Source organism: Corvus cornix, chromosome 1A (assembly GCF_000738735.6).
Source record: "Corvus cornix cornix isolate S_Up_H32 chromosome 1A, ASM73873v5, whole genome shotgun sequence".
Lineage (NCBI taxonomy): Eukaryota > Metazoa > Chordata > Aves > Passeriformes > Corvidae > Corvus > Corvus cornix.
The window spans coordinates 8,471,732-8,487,891 of NC_047057.1; the positions used below are offsets into that span (position 1 = coordinate 8,471,732).

Sequence of the window (16,160 nt, forward strand, 5' to 3'; positions counted from 1 at the left end):
ATACTGCGTAAAAATACATGTTTTTACTATTATATAGTATACTAATACAATAAACCATGGCCTTTTTTAATGCCTATATTTCTGTTGTTTAGTAACTAAAACCAAACCAGCTACAGTGCTACTAACTGGATATGTTATTTTGCCATCAGGGAAGAAAAACTAAATATTTGTTAAATATGACAGAATATACACATATCACAGTATATATGTGACATATAATAGTTTGAGATGGAAATATCAAGGATTAGGACTTGAACTATCATGATTAGATGTGTTAAGGGCTTTCAAGCGACACAGAATATTTTCTGCCATTACCTGAGTAGAATTAGAAGAAACAAAAATATTTCCTAAGATTTATTACATGTTCCAGTTTTAGGTTTTTCATATATTCTTGAGGGGAAAAAGCCACAAGAGTGTTTTGTCTTGCATACAGATTTAAACTGTGCTTGTCTCCCCAAACTGGACCTTTTAATTTCAGAAACTTTTGCCTCTGTAATTTGGACAGACTGACAAGGAAAGATCTTTGTTTGAAGTTTTTACTTTAATTCAAACTTCATCACTAGATCCAGAACATTTAGAGGAAGAGAACCAAATAAGCAAAATTATTCATGGGCTTTGCTGCACCAGCTCCCTTCATGAAGCCAATTACATTCTCCAAATAAAGCTCTCCAGCCAAACACACCTGCTGTTAAGAGCAGAGGTTGAATCATATGAAAGTAGTTATGGACTAATGGGTTTTTGCTTGTTGTTACTAGACTTTGCCTTCTGTCTCCTACCCTGCCAAGTTTCTGAGGCATCTGCGTGGCAGCCACAGAGATAAAACCTGAAGCAGTGAAAGCTCATACTTCAGTCTCCCTCACTTTTAAACCTATCTCCTACTGATTCATGTTCCCCAAATAAAACACTGAAGTATCTTAAGAATGGTGTTTTCAAATTACAGTGGTATCTTTTGTCATTACTACTGCTCTAGATTTTTAGTTTACTATTTGCTGTTAATTCTATTATAGTTCTTGGCTCAGATTTTGCTACCAATTCTCATGCAGCAGGATTTACTTTGGCCATCACTGGCCAGTTAACACTTGTCTCCTTTACTACTACCCAACAAGTTTAGTTCCTTGCTGGTTCACCAGAGTTAATGCATTTTTCCATTATCTGACAATCACTATCACCACTCTATTTTTACAGAGCTGTATTTGACTGAGGACTGTAAGCACAGGAAAGCAAAAATTGCTAATCTCATTCAGCAGCATTGGGATTTTTAGGAGAATTTTAGTCTCTAATGGCTTTTTTCCCAGGGAAGAAATCTTGTGCCTCCTGCTACTAATTTTATACAGTTAGAGGTCTTAACCTTGTCAGAAAGATTCAACCACTTGTAAGTTTATATTTTGTCCTTGTGATGGATAACTCTTAAGAGTACCCTTGCATAGACATTTGCCTTAAAGTACCAGTGTTTTAAAACAGAAGATACTTATATTTCCTGGTCTTACAATTGACCTGTAGTTCATAAGCTGTGTCACAGATATTTCAGGCTCTCCCCTATGTCTCTTTTTCATTTTTCCTTCTCTTTGCTTCTGTCCCTTTCTTGTCACATGTAAGCAGGTTTTGTTATCACTTGGCAGCAATACAGCAAAAAGCTAAATTAAATAAATTTACATAAGGTTGACTAAGTTCTTGTAAATCTTGTTCCACTGTAGTATCTATATTCCAGGACTATGCTTCTAATTTGAAGCATAAGATGTCCTTCAGGTGCTCACATTACCTAGACTTTTTATCAGTGGCCTTTTACATTATTGATGGGGGCAGAAGGCAGCCCCAGTCATTAGCTCTTCCTGTAAGGCAGCACTGAAACATCCACCTTATGTGGACTCATTTGTCAGTGCCCTGCATCTGGAAAACATCTTTGCCAGAAGAATGATCTGCAGCATGAAGTAGTGTGGGAGGTGAGACTATATTTCTGAAGAATTTAAAAGGGGAGCCAAAGATTTTTATGAGGGCAAAAAAGGGCAAAGGCTTGTGCAGTAGCGATGATATAATGCTATGAAGAATGGAGTAGAGCAACAGCAGCTTTGTCACTCCCTAAGAAAAATAAGAAAGATTAAAAATTTGCATTGACATTTGTCTATATTCAAGGTCCAAATTGATATATTACTCAAAATGTGATTAAATTCTAAAACATGTTATAAATGAAATGTCACTATACTCTGGTTGCTGTGGAGCAGCATTGAGATTTTTGCATTTAATGTTCTAAGCATATTTAAGTTATCAATCACTTATAGTTAAAAAATATTGAAATAAAAGTCGGGTGACAATTTTTTTTCTCCCCAAACGAATAGAAGAATTTCTAATAGAAGAAATGGCTGCTCTAAAGTAATCTTAGAAGTAAGAATTATATACTGCTCATTAAAATAACTAAGAAAATGGCTATTAGGAATATAATTAACATTGTTAGACCAATGTATAACAGAATCCATTTTGTCAAACAGGATACAGTATGAATACGTTCACCAAAGTAGTTATGCAATAAGAGAAAGTGTGGTAAGCAAGATCCATCTGAATATTTTCCAGAAAGCTCTGGCAGACAGATAGCAAACCATCAGGTTTGTTCTCAGCTTTTAAAACAGTAAGAAATAAGATTTGTTCTCTTACGAAATGTAGTTTAGCAGTCCAGGCTTGCTTTAAAGCTTTCACAGGTAAAGTGAAGTGTCATATAGGAGTATGTAAATATTGAAGCAGTCTTTCCTTTGTTGAGTAAAATGCTGTTTGTACTGCAATGGTGTGGGTTTAGTTATGGTCTTGAGTCTTTAGATTAAAATGGCAAAGCAGTATAGCACAAAAGATAACATTTTCTCAAATTTATGGGTCAGTACTCCAGAAGATTTGTTTTTACCAAAAGATAACAGTAGGAAAACTCTTTTCTCTTTTTTTTCTGTGTGTTGAGCACTAGCAATATATTCCCTGTGAATAATTCATCCCCTGTGTCTCTGGCTTTTTACTTCTTTACACAAGATCTTTACAGAAAAAGGACTTTTTTTTCCTTTGTCACAGAAATCTTTAGAAACTCAGTAAAAGGAAGGGCTCTGCTCAACTGAAGCCCTTAGTCACTCCCACATGAGGAAGAAGCCAAGGATTTCTAGCTGGAACAGTTTGTAAAGTTTATCCACTAACTGTTTAATATAAAATGCATAGACTATCTTGAGCAGCAGAGCCAGAACTTCTTTCCCAGAAGAGCAATTTAACTACGAAATTAGAGTACAACTTCTTGTTCACTCTTTCTGAGTCTTAAATATTTTGTTGCACAGCTTCAACAGGAAATGGAGAAAACGTCCGTCCTTCCCTACCAATCCAGTAGCTAATAACTTGTGATTAGACCTCTTTATGGTAGAGGAAGATCTGAGTTTCAAGCCATTTAGAAAAGGAAATTGAAGTCATGTCTGCTATTCCTTAGCTGACCAATTTAGCCATTAGAATATTTTAAAAATGTTAGGCAGCACTGTTTTTTCTTTTGTTGAAGAAAATTGCACTTGCACCTGATCTTGTAAGTGTGCTAGATGTGTCCAGCATAAATGTGGACATTAAATCCTAGTATTAGGTAGAGGAACAACCTCTCTTTGGGTTATGCTCAAGTCTAGACATGGTCTAGAAATTAATTTTTTTAATTAAAGCGTATCAGAATGGCCAGCAGCACAGCTCTTGACACCTCAAGGAATCCCTATTTACAAGGTGACCCTTGTGAGCATAAGTTTCTTCAAAGTAACTGAAATTAGATTTTGGGGAAAGTTGCTTAAAAGTTTGAATTCAAGGGCCTCACTCCCAATTGTGTTGTGATTTCAATGACCGAGTGCAACTCAGCCCTCCAAGTGCAGTGATCCATGTGTCCAGCCCTGGGGGCCCCCACATAAGAAGGATGTGGACCTGTTGGAGCAGAGGAGGCCACAAAGATGATCAGAGGACTGGAGCACTTCTAGAACGAAGACAGGCTGAGAGAGCTGGGATTACTTAGCCTGGAGAAGAAAAGGCTTTAGGAAGAACTTACAGCAGCTTTCATTGTCTAAAGGGGTTACAAGAGAGCCGGAAAGAAACTTTGTAGAAGGGCATATGGTGATAGAACAAGGGGTAATGGCTCTAAACTGCAAGAGCATAGGCTGAGATTAGATACTAAACATTTTTTACTGTGAGGGTGTGGAGACACCGGCACGAGTTGTCCAGAGAAGATGTGGGTGTCCCTGCCTGGAAGTGTTCAACGCCAGGCTGGACAGAGCTTGGAGCAACCTGGTCTAGTGGAAGATGACCCTGCCCATGGCAGGGGGGTTGGAACCAGATGATCTTTAAGGTCCTTTCCAACTAAAGCCATTCCATGATTCTACAAACTAACAATGCCCTTGTGTGAGTGTGAAGGTTGTTCTGTGTCTGGAGGCAGCAGGAGCAGCAGCTTCTCTTCTGGAAGCAGTACAGCTGCATTCCTGCAGTGCTACATTGAAGCCAACCAGCTTTGCTGAAGGGGCACAGCACTACATGAATGTTGTTCTACTGCTTCAGAACCTGTGTCATTTACATCAAACCACACCACGGTGAGATTCACTTACCTAGAAATGACAGGCTTCTAGAACCATTTTAGACTCCCAGATATACCACTCATTCTCCAGGCATTCAGGAGGTGTTGCATTCTATTTGCTTGCACTGTCCTAATATCTCACATAGCCAAAAATGTATGGAAATCCTACTACCTTTCAAAGGATCTACATAATACTGCTACATTGGTGTTTCAGTACAAAATCACTCTCCAAACCCAACTGCTTGTTGTTTTCCAGCCCTTTCAGATGTCAGCTTCACTTCTATTCTCATCTCTACCCCCACAGCAAAACCGTGTCAGTGTAGGTTGCTGGATGTAGTCTTAGAAACATCTCTTTTTACAAGTTTGATCTTGAAAGATGTTTAATATTCTCAACTTCCATTTAAGACAATAATATTCACATGTGTGCTTTGCAGGACTGAGTCTTATATGAGCAGTTACCAGTTTATGTGATCAGGTAGAGGATATCAGTATGAGAACACATGAGTCATATCTCTGATACATGTAAAGAAATATTGTCTCATTTATGAGCAATTTGCCTTCAGAACAACATGAAAATAAATCAAGGGAAGCTACCACAGTAATCTTTTGTGGCTTGTATATAACTAGAATTTAAAATGCAATTCTTTTCACTTCAAGACTGATTAAAAAATAAAATATATTGAATGTTTTATATTCTTGCAAATAAGAAGTGGCTTTATTTAGGACCAAAAGTGTATTTCTAGCTCAGCTTTCATTTCATTTCTAATCTGTTCAGAAACAAGCGATGTTCTTCCAAAACAGCAATCTGCTCATTTGCTTGGAGAGAGCAAGCTTTGAAAGTGCCATTTCCACATTGCTGTGCAGCTGTGTTCTGGGTGTATCTCTGTCAAAAAATGTGTATCTATCCACTGGTTAGTAAGCAATGCTTAGACAAAAAACTCCTGTTCATCATGATGTTCCTCTCTGTGAGTTTTTCCATTTGTTAAGTGAAGCCAGTCACACACAGGTACAACTATTTAATACATTCTGTTTGAAGATCACTCAAGAAAGGCATCATATGTGAGACTGAATTTTTACTATGACTCCTTTGATGTAAATTTTATCATCTAAGGAAACAGCTTTCAGAAACTAGTTACTTTCAGCCTCTGTTGACCTGAACTAATCCTACCTAGTAAATGGAGCAAAACATATTTATCCTATTACTGATTTTAATTAATCATCACACACAAAATATACTTAATAATTTAAAATTAATAGAAATTGTGCCAATTTTTAAAATTAAATTAATGTCCTTTTGGAATGTTAAATTTCTTGCTTACAGAACATCAGCTGTGGTCTCTGTGTTGCTGTCAAGGTGCAGCATGGACAAATGAACATAACTGCTGGTGTGGCATGTGAGCAGGACCCTCCAAACTGCATAGGGGCTCATTTGTCTTCTCCAGCTCTGGGACAATCCCACTTCTTCCAGCATCAGCTGCTGGGCCACATCCAAACAATTGAAAAAGTTATGTGAGGATAAGCATATTTAGTTACTTTTACCAAAAGTGATTTCTTCAAAATAAAACAATTTGCCACCGTACAGACATAAGAACATAGTTGCTTTCCCCCAGTTCAACCTCTGTCATTTTGGAGGGAGTCTGAGGGTACTCTCTGTAATGGCTCCTTTTGAGGCTTCTCAACAGCAAAATGGTTTTCAACCTCTCTGACCTGCTGCAAGCCAGGCTGTGCTCTGCACCACAGAGCAGAAAGATCCCCATGCTTGCCTCTTCTTTCCTGAGGCCTGAATCCAAGTTTCTGCAACACTACCCAGAATGAACTTACTTTTCTCTGTGGGACTGACTTTAGCTTGGATCATGTACAGTTAAGCCTCAGATTCCCATATCAGGTCAGTGCATTTCTTGACAAAATCAGTGTCAGAAAACTATTCTTATGCATTTCACAGATTTCATACTGTTTTCACTGAATTTAGAGGCAATATTTTCAGTAAACTGAGTGAAGAAAGTGCTGGGATTAAAACCCACAATGCCATCATCCTAAAAATATAAACCCAGGTAAATATTGTGTGTACACTGAAAATCTGTAGTTTGACATGTTTCAAAGACAAGGACATAATTTCCAGCTCTTTTTTTTTCAATTTCCATTAATTCATTCATTTTTTTGCCCATTTGCAGCTATTGTTCTAAGTACTTTTTCCTTTTCAGAAAATATCCAGGAGCAAAATAATTTGCATCCCTCCCCATCTCATATTTTGAGCATAAAGATTATGATGTAAAAATTCAGAGACAAACCTCCTGGAGAACTGGTTTAATTTGAAAATTGCTCTCAGGTGTTTTGTGTCTCTTTCTTACTCAAAGATTATATGATTAGCATTTTAATGTCCCACAACTTCTCGTCCAGTTCCCTAGGAGGATATGAAAATGAAGCCATGAAAGCTAAGCTGTTTGGTATTTATTATGACCACTCTGATTGTATTTCAGAGCTCTGGGATTTAAACAGGACGTCAGTCTTTCGTAGCCCATTTGGATATCTTGGACTTCATATAATGCTGCTGGATGAGTATCAAGAGCGACTGTTCGTGGGAGGAAGAGACCTCTTGTATTCCCTCAGTTTGGATCGAATCAGTGACAACTACCGAGAGGTGGAGTAAAAAGTTATATATATACATTTTTATATATATTAGTCACTTCATGTCATAACATGTAGCACAGGATATCAGAACTTGCATGAATGAAGTAATGGAGTTTTTGTAGGTGTTTTGTGCATGAACTTTAAAGCCATGTTTATATTTAAGAAAAATACACTAATTGCCATTTTTTCCCCCCTCTTCATCCATAAAGGCTCACTCTGGGTGAAGAGACTTGGAGGTCGTATAGCTATTTCTCACTGAATTTCAGCATAGTCACAGATGTTTAGAGCATCTCACACTCGTAGACATCTGATTTCTGCATCTCCACTATATTATTGAGGACTAAAATCTCTCTGGTATTTTGGGGAAGTTTCAGAAGAGAAAATATTAAGGAAAAAAATCAGCATGTAAACTATAAGAACCTTACAACAGCAGCACAAACCTTGCAGCTGTTTTTCCTAGTCTTCTTAGAAACTGAATTTTGCATTGGTTTGAGCCAGATGTGCTATTAAGTAATGACTGAAAGTGCCATTTGAAGGCTGAGCCGTGGTCTCAGAGAGAAAGGTGGGTTAAGTCATAATCCTACCAGAGAACTCAGTACATTTTAGAAACCACACATGACTGGCAAACTGACAACTGGAGAGGCTGGAGTTTGAGCTGATGTGAGCCTTGGATTCCTTACTCACTTCTGCCCTTGGAAGCTAGAACTGGAAACATACAGTTGTAAGGGAAGCTGACAGGAGCATTGTTCCTGCCTCAACCATTTTGACTGCAGATAAATGATCTCTTGAAATATTTCAGTGTTTTCATTATCTACTTTTTAAAATTTTTCCAATGTGTTTTGATATGTTTTCATTTTTTTGCAAATTAATAAATGGAATGAAAAGCAAGTAAAATAAAATAAAGTCCTTTTGGAGAAATATTTTTGTTGATGCCCATACTTCACTGACCACTGATGTCTCAAAATCTTTTCTTTCTTCTGCCTTGCTAAAAGTGAATATCATTATTCTCATGTCAACACCCTGGCCACCTTTACCATAAGCCTTCTTTCTTATCTCCAAGCACAATTAGCATGTTCCACTACTATGAACAGATAAAATATACTTTATTCTTTTTATAAACATTTGGGTATATCGGTCCTAGATAAGAGGACATGAATGTACTCAGAGAGGGTATTTGAGAATTTATCTATATTAAAAAAAAATCAAAACAAAACAGAATTTGACTCCTCAGGGAGCAAATTTACATACTGAGATTTGTTCCTCAACAGTCAGATATGAGTTAACTCCTTTTCACTTTGATACAAACTATTAATATGCTGTGACAAGATATTAGAGCTCAGGGAAATGAAAACATTTAGGTAGCATTTGTTTCTATAAAATAAGCTTTTTCCCGCCTCTCTTCTTCCCCATTTGGCAGTAAATCTGTGAGGAAAGATGGCAGGATAGAGCACTCCATGCTTCTTTCCAACTACTATCATCCCATCTGGACACACTCAAAGTTCATTGCTCCCTTTCTTGTTTTTAAGTGGAATATCAGCCATTTACTCTGAAACTATATTCTCTGTCTGGAGACCTGTATAGAGAGTATGGCAAACTGGTGAAAACTCTTCTTGCGGTTTTTTTATGCAAAAGATGAGAAACTGGAATAAATGAAGCTTGTCCTGGTATGTTTAGAAACATGATCTCACTGGGACTTAGCTCCCTTGAATACAAATATCATGAGCTTTTTATCTTTTTCTCGGTGTTCACTAGCGCAGATCTCATTCAGGGATAGTTAAGGAAAGTGTGATCATCCTCCAGCACTTCCAGCAAAAGTGTGGAATGAGACATTTCTTCAGCTTAATTGCTGAGATACATTAGAGAAAGTTCCTGGAGTTGAGAGACTAGTTGATTAATTATTACCAAAGTTCTTAATTAAGCTATCTTTAACTGTGTGTTGGTTAGTCTTTGACCTTTGCTTTTAGACTGAAGAGTTTAGCTTAATTAATCTAAACTAGAAGTTGCAGTCCAGTGAAAGCATATGAGTTCACACAAATTCCTGGGTTTTATTATCTCTCTGGTAACCAGGATGACTCACTAGCTGCAAAAGAGAGGTTTCATGAAATTTTGGGCAGATTCATATTGATCTTCATCCTCTGTGTCCCAGAAAACAGCTTATGTCTTTTAATTCAGTCATCCCTTTCTCAACAATTTGGAATATTAATATGCCTTCTAAAAACCAAACTGAAATCCATTCCCAATTGGAGACTTTATGCCTTTTGCTGTAAAATGACCAGATAATTCAGTCCTAGCCAGCATATTAGAAGTTATCCCAAAGAAAAACAACTAAATGCTCAGTGGACATAAAATGCTTTTGCATAGAGACCTGTTGACTGCCAAAGTAATCCAACATTTCCAAAAAACTTAACTTGTGATGCATATGAGGTATGCCTCCTATAAATCTGAATTTAATAGACTGCGTATTTTCTTCTGGTTCAATTCTTTTCAGCTTTTAAATACAATGCAACACTATGAAGGGTAGATTATAGCTTTTTCATGTAAGCTAATGGCTGTTTATATATATCTCTACCATATTATTTAAAGCACATTTTATCCTAACCAATTTTCATATAGAATAAAAAAAGACCTAAAAAAAAGGGGGAGAAAACCTTCAGGGAAGAGTACTACTGCTGTCATTCTTGCATTGGTGGGGAAATCCAGACATCTGGGTTGAGCTCTCAACTGTGGCACAAACCTTCCATGTCATCTTGGACAGCGACTGACTCTCACTTCTCTGTGTGTCAAATTAAGTTTCTTTTGCCTACATTGCTCTTTGTATCTCTCATTTAACACATGCAGAATGGATTATACTCTTGCTTAGAGTATTTAACACATATTGCTATAAGTTTTTGAAAAGGTTACTTAGATGTCATTTCTATGTGAAGACTGCCCTAACACTAAGAGCAGCAAGACTGAGGGAGAATATGAAATGTGGATATCAGTGTTTACAGGGAATTAGAGCCATATAAGCACTTAAAACCTTATGTAAAGCCAAAGTTTTGTAGGCACATTCCACTTAACCTTTGCTTTCCCTAAGACCTCATTCCCTTTGACACCATCTTTGGAATAAAACCTTACACGTATTTGAAATTTGATCCAAAGCCTTAAAGGCTTGCAGTGATCTAACAGACTGATAGAGAACTTTTTTTGGTATCTGGTGCCAAATTTGTTTTTAAAAACATTGCAGTTCATTGTAATTGGTGACAGTGAGGATCTTTGTTAACAGCAAACTTGAATCAGTGCCAGTGACTCATCACCACTGGTCCCCCTGCATAGAGAAGGGGGACCTTCGGTCCTACTTTTCGTCCTGTGTTGGAGTGAAAATAAACTGCTCTTCCTATTTGCCCACAAATTCCTTGCAGATAGCTCTGCTTCAAAGCCCTTATGAAGGTCTGAGTCTGAAAAGAAAGCTTCCCACTTCTGTAAATGAGCTTGTGCAGGCAGATTGCAATTTTGCTGTTTCTCACCTAGTGTGAGACAGCTCCAGATTTGGTTTTATATCTCTGCTGTAATAAACTGTAGAGACCTCATCATATATCTTGCCTCTAGTAAAGCTCTACTTCCACTCCAGAGCTGGCTGAACACAAGTCTGCAACAGCAGGGCTTACTTATGTCTTCTCTGAATACTGTGTAGGAATGTGCACAAATGTAAACTGAAATAAGAAGCACAGAATTTAGTGAGTTTGGTTATCCATTGGAGTAACATTCCAAGAGGGAAGGTGGCTATGTATTTGTTGATAAATATATATAATATCCAGTCATCAGCAGATATTTTTAAAGAATTTGTGCTTCAGCCAAACACAAGTTATCGGTTAATTAAGCATTATTTATTGATTTAAACTGGGGACAGGGTGGCTGAATTGCTTAATTGCTCTGTCATACACTAGAGTTCAGACTAGATCACACAGTAGCCTATTTTGGCCTGAAGTGCTACAAAGCTCATATGATTTCTTTAAATTAATTTTCAGTAGAGATACCATCCTGTTTTTTAAGGTTAGTGGCTGAATAGAGAGGATGTCTGGAGAAACTAATTATCATTCCAGATCCAATTAAAGTTTCCCCCATACCTGTACTACCTTGCAACTTCATTTTTCCCCATGACGAATATATTTAAAAATATCTTTTACCTGTCTTTTAAAAACAGTGCTAAAGTTACATCATCCAGGTCTCAAGGATGAGAATACTATTATGCAAGATGAGAAAACATCAGTAAACAAGCAATTTAAAAATTTAATTCACAGTAACCTGAAGGGGTAAAAATTTTGAAAAATTATGTCCAAGCCAATAGACATGTCAAGCCTTCAGCCCAGTGAAATGTATGCTATTACAGCTTAAATACCCAGGAAGATTTCCCAAAAATTCTTATTGATAGCTTGCCAAACCATTGTAATGCTGGCAGAGAATCAATTAAAAATTAAGTCTGGTAACTGTCACACGTCTAAAGCATAAACATCAGGAAAAGTAATACATGGCAGGTTCAAGACTATCATTGCAGCTGATTAATATTTGGATTTTCAAGCAGTGCAAACACATCCTATGTCATGCTAATTTGGAATTTGCTATGATAGCAAAATCTGACATGCAGAGATTTTTTTTTAGTCTCCATTATAAAATACTCTTGAAGAGATTAAAATCTTAATGCTTATTTATGTTAAAACTCAGAAGCCTCACAAGAGTTTTGAGTCTCAAAAAGTAATTTGTGGATAGAAAACCTTCTTCAGGATTTATATATCTATTACTGGAGTTATAATTCAGACCCACGTACTTCAGGCAACTAACATGGACTTGCCTTAGAAGTAGGTAATTTGCTATGAGCATCTAAGGTAGATTCCTATGCTGCAGCACAGCCTCTGAATCTGCCCTTCTACTCTCTTTTGAGAGCCCAGCTGGAGTACTATGTCCAGCTTTGGGTTCCCCTGTGTAAGAAAGATGGGAACCTGATGGAGCAGGTCCAGAGGAGGGCCACAAAAGTAGTCAGAAGGTTGGAACAGCTCTCCTATGAAGACAGGCTGGGAAAATTGGGGTTCAACCTGAAGAAGAGAAAGCTCTAGGGAAACCTTATGTTGGCATTTCAATTTGTAAAGGGGCCTTATAAAAAAGACAGAGAGTTTTATCAGGACATGTAGTGACAGGAAAAGAGACAGAGGTTTTAAAATGAGAGTGTAGATTTAGGGTAAATACTAGGAAGACCTTCTTAACTATGAGAGTGGTGAGACCCTGGAACAAGTTGCCCATAGAAGCTGTGAATGCTCCATCCATGGAACTGGTCAAGGTCAGGCTGGATGGGGCTTTGAGAAACATTAGCTAGTGAAAGATGACCCTGACTATTGGTTAGTTACCAATAGCTGCTGGTTACCAATAGCTGCTGGTTACACTAGTTGGTCTTTAAGGGTCCCTTCCTACCCAAACCATTCTGCAACTCTATGATTTATTCTATTATTCTGTGCCAAGAACCAAATTCACGTAGCTCTACTGCAGCTGCTTTCTGACATCCCAGAAAAAGCAGGGGCACTGGGTTACCTCTTTGGCTTTTTTCTCTTAATTCTGTATATGTATTTAATTCAGTATATCTTAAGTGGAAAATGTATATACAAAGTATTTTCAATAGCACTGGGACTAAGTCTCCAAATACAAAAATAATCAGCTACACGCAGTGTATTTAATATCAGGTTACAGAGTGAAGTGTTTTATTCCCTCTGTGGTTTCTCTGTTCCTAACAGCCACCTACACCTGGTGTGGGCAATAGCTCTCATTTTAACCTGCTAGTTAGAACACGTCTTGGGGAAGTGAAAGCTGTAGCTTCATACTTTTAGCCTCGAGAGATCCTGGAGATGTCACAACTTCTAGGTTTTTGGGTTAAGGACAAGCTTAACCCAAGATTCATTCAATTCCTGACCATGGACTAAAATAAGTTACTGTGGACCCTGAGTTATGCAGCGAATGAAGCAGGAATGGTCTGACCAGGATGACTAGATGGCTGCCCTTATGGGAGTTCAGCAGAGTTCAGGTACCTTTCCAGACTATACAGCAGCAATGCAGAGACTAGATGAGAGTTTTGATCATTCATAGATGATTATAAAACCATCTGACTGAAAACAGATGTTCTGATTAACATGGATTTAAATGGTGTGAGCCCAACACACTACCAAGGTACTACTGACTCATGCTCAGCTTGCCACTGACCAGGACCCCCCCGTCCCTGTCTGCAACTGCTCTCCAGCCTCTCATTCCCTGATCTATACACACTACTGGGGTTGCACTGTCCCAGGTGCAGAATCCAGCACTTGCCCTTGTTAAACTTGATACAGCTGGTGATTGTCCAGCCCCCTGATTTATCCTGGTCTCTCTGCAGGGCCTCTCTGCCCTCCAGAGAGTCAGCAGCTCCTCCCAGCTTAGTGTCGTTGGCAAATTTACTCAGTATTCCTTTGAGATCCATGTCCAAGTCGTTAATGAAGACACTGAAGAGAACTGAACCTTTTTCTTTAAAGCCCTAGACATCTAGGAGTCATAATTTATCCCCACTTTTCTTGCAATTAACTTTTCTAATAATTTATCCACAGATTTTCTGAGACTTGAATTATTTCAAGAAAACTAAGATAGTTCAATTAACCAAAAAAAAAAAAAAAAAGGAAGAAAAAAGCCTAGCAGATAAACTTAATTTTAAAATGTTTTCCAGACAAAAAAAAAAATTTGTGATTGGATTATTGACAAAAATGCCTTGATGATGACATCAGTTTTTTGATATTTACTTGGTTTCAGCCAAGCCTGATATCACTGACATGAACATGTTTTTGTTTTCACTTTTAAATGTCCTAAGAAATTAAGTAATCATTCCAGTGTGCTCAGTCATTGTTTAATATTGTTTTCATCCAAACAAATCACACATCTGTAATGAAACATAAACGTTGTATAGTAGGTAGCTGAAAAAAACCTCACTTGTGTAATTTGGCTTCATGTCTAGGAACTGTGAAGAGCTGATCCTACTCCCATGAGGGTGGTTGCTGACCCTTATTAGCTTCACTGCAAATCATTTGCTTTCCTAAGTGTTACTTAAAGCAGGAAATCACTAGTTAAAAATTAATAACTATGTTGAAAATCCCTGACAATTTAGCATAGATGTTTCTACTGAATTTATATAAAATGTTCCTTACATTATCTTCCTTTAAATTCTGTTGATTACTAATAAGTTTGGTGAGCTACCCTAATCAAGACAGTTCTGTTCAAACAAAGGAGAGACTGAAGATCTTTTCTCCTGGGGAAGGCAAGGCTCAGGGGGAACTCCTCACAGTGTTGCAGTACTTGAGTACTTAAATGGCATCTCAAAGAGGACAGAGGCTCTCCCCTCACAAGCAGCCAGGGACATGGTGGAGTTTCTGTCTCTGGAGGCTCTAAAGATGTGTGGGACAGAGTGATAATCTCATCTAGGCTCCCATTCCCACCTAGGGCTGGACCAGATGGTCTTTTGAGGTACCTTCCAACCTGGGCTGTTCTATGATTTTGTACTTCTGTTCTGAGAATCTCTCACATGAGAAATAGTGGAAAAGCTGCAGACTGCCAATTAAATTATTTTCTTGGTTTTTTTCCTCAGATCCATTGGCCTAGTACACCTCTGCAGACAGAAGAATGCATAATTAAAGGAAGAGATGCTGTAAGTATCACTAATTACAGAGCAAATATACGTTAATTATACCAGTGGCTGGTCCAAAACAAGGATTCAGGCATCCCTAACTTGAGAGAGATTAAAGCAAAGATCTAAATTTAAGTGTTGCAGGTTAAAAACATGTCACTACTGTGAACACACTAAATTATTAATTTAATTGCTCTTTAAACCAGCTTGTAAACAGGCAATGAATACTTTTGATCATCTGAACTTTCTTTTCATTCTTTTTCTGGTGCTGTCAAAGAACATACCTTAATAATTCACCTTTTCCATTTCTATTTCCTCTTCTTTTTGTCCACATGGATTATCTTGTCCATTTTCACATTCTCTAGAATACATTCAGAAAAGCAGTTGCATTATTAATAATTATAAAATACACTGTAATATATACTGTCCTATAGCTTTTGTGTTATATTAATAAAAACACTCTGTTTTAATGAACCTCAGAACTGTTCTGTTCTTGTGATTCAGTGCCCTGACTGTAATCAGTTCCTGGGAAAAGACCTGAAAGCTCACTGACACACAGCAGCTGATATCATTGGCAGCACAGGATGAAAGTTCTTCTGGATGGGAGGTCTCTTTAGTTTTGCAGTGCACCAAGCTCATTATCTGCACCTCATAAACACACAGCGAGTACAACACCTAATAAATCCCACAGCTGAGAGAGCTCACACTGAACCAAAGGATCTGAAAACTATGATAGTTTTACAGCAACAGTGACAGGAATGTAGGACATGGAAGGGCACATACAAGCTTTTCCCACAAACCCAGCAAACAGCAGCCTTGATGATAACCACAGTATATTCCAAATAAGATTAGGAAGTTATAAAGATTTCTTCTGAAGTAAAAACTTGAGAACTGTCCACATTAAGGGACTGGAAGCAGATTGGAAAGTAGTAATAATAATAATAATAATAATAATAGTAATGACAATAAAACCCCACCTCTTTAAACTCACCTGGCTTAGAACTCATCCTTTCTGAAGATTCTTAAGAGTTCATTGCAGTTTTTCGGGTTAATTTTGTATGCTTGATAATTTTAGATGGCTTTGGTTGAAAACGGCAGTGGCTAAACTTTATGGTCATATTAAATGAACCCCAAACCTAAATTATTTGGCCTTTATTTAATAGTACCTTTCAGCATAAGCTGTTATTAGTTAAAGATGTACAATCTTTCCTTCACCACTACATATTTTCTGATGCTCTGACAATATTTTTTTGGTTAAATAAATACAGAAATAGGTACTGTTGTTTCAAAGCAAAGATAGCCCCCTCAGACTCA

At 37.6% G+C, this 16,160-nt stretch overlaps 1 protein-coding gene across 1 annotated transcript in view; it reads left to right on the forward strand.

Annotated features, from left to right (window-relative positions):
- SEMA3E (semaphorin 3E) overlaps positions 1-16,160 on the forward strand; it is a 133,020-nt gene that overhangs the window by 61,980 nt on the left and 54,880 nt on the right. Inside the window, exons 2-3 of the mRNA XM_010395684.4 lie at positions 7,030-7,190; positions 14,808-14,867. Of these exons, the coding sequence (XP_010393986.1) occupies positions 7,030-7,190; positions 14,808-14,867 (221 nt within the window). The remainder of the gene's footprint in view (positions 1-7,029; positions 7,191-14,807; positions 14,868-16,160) is intronic.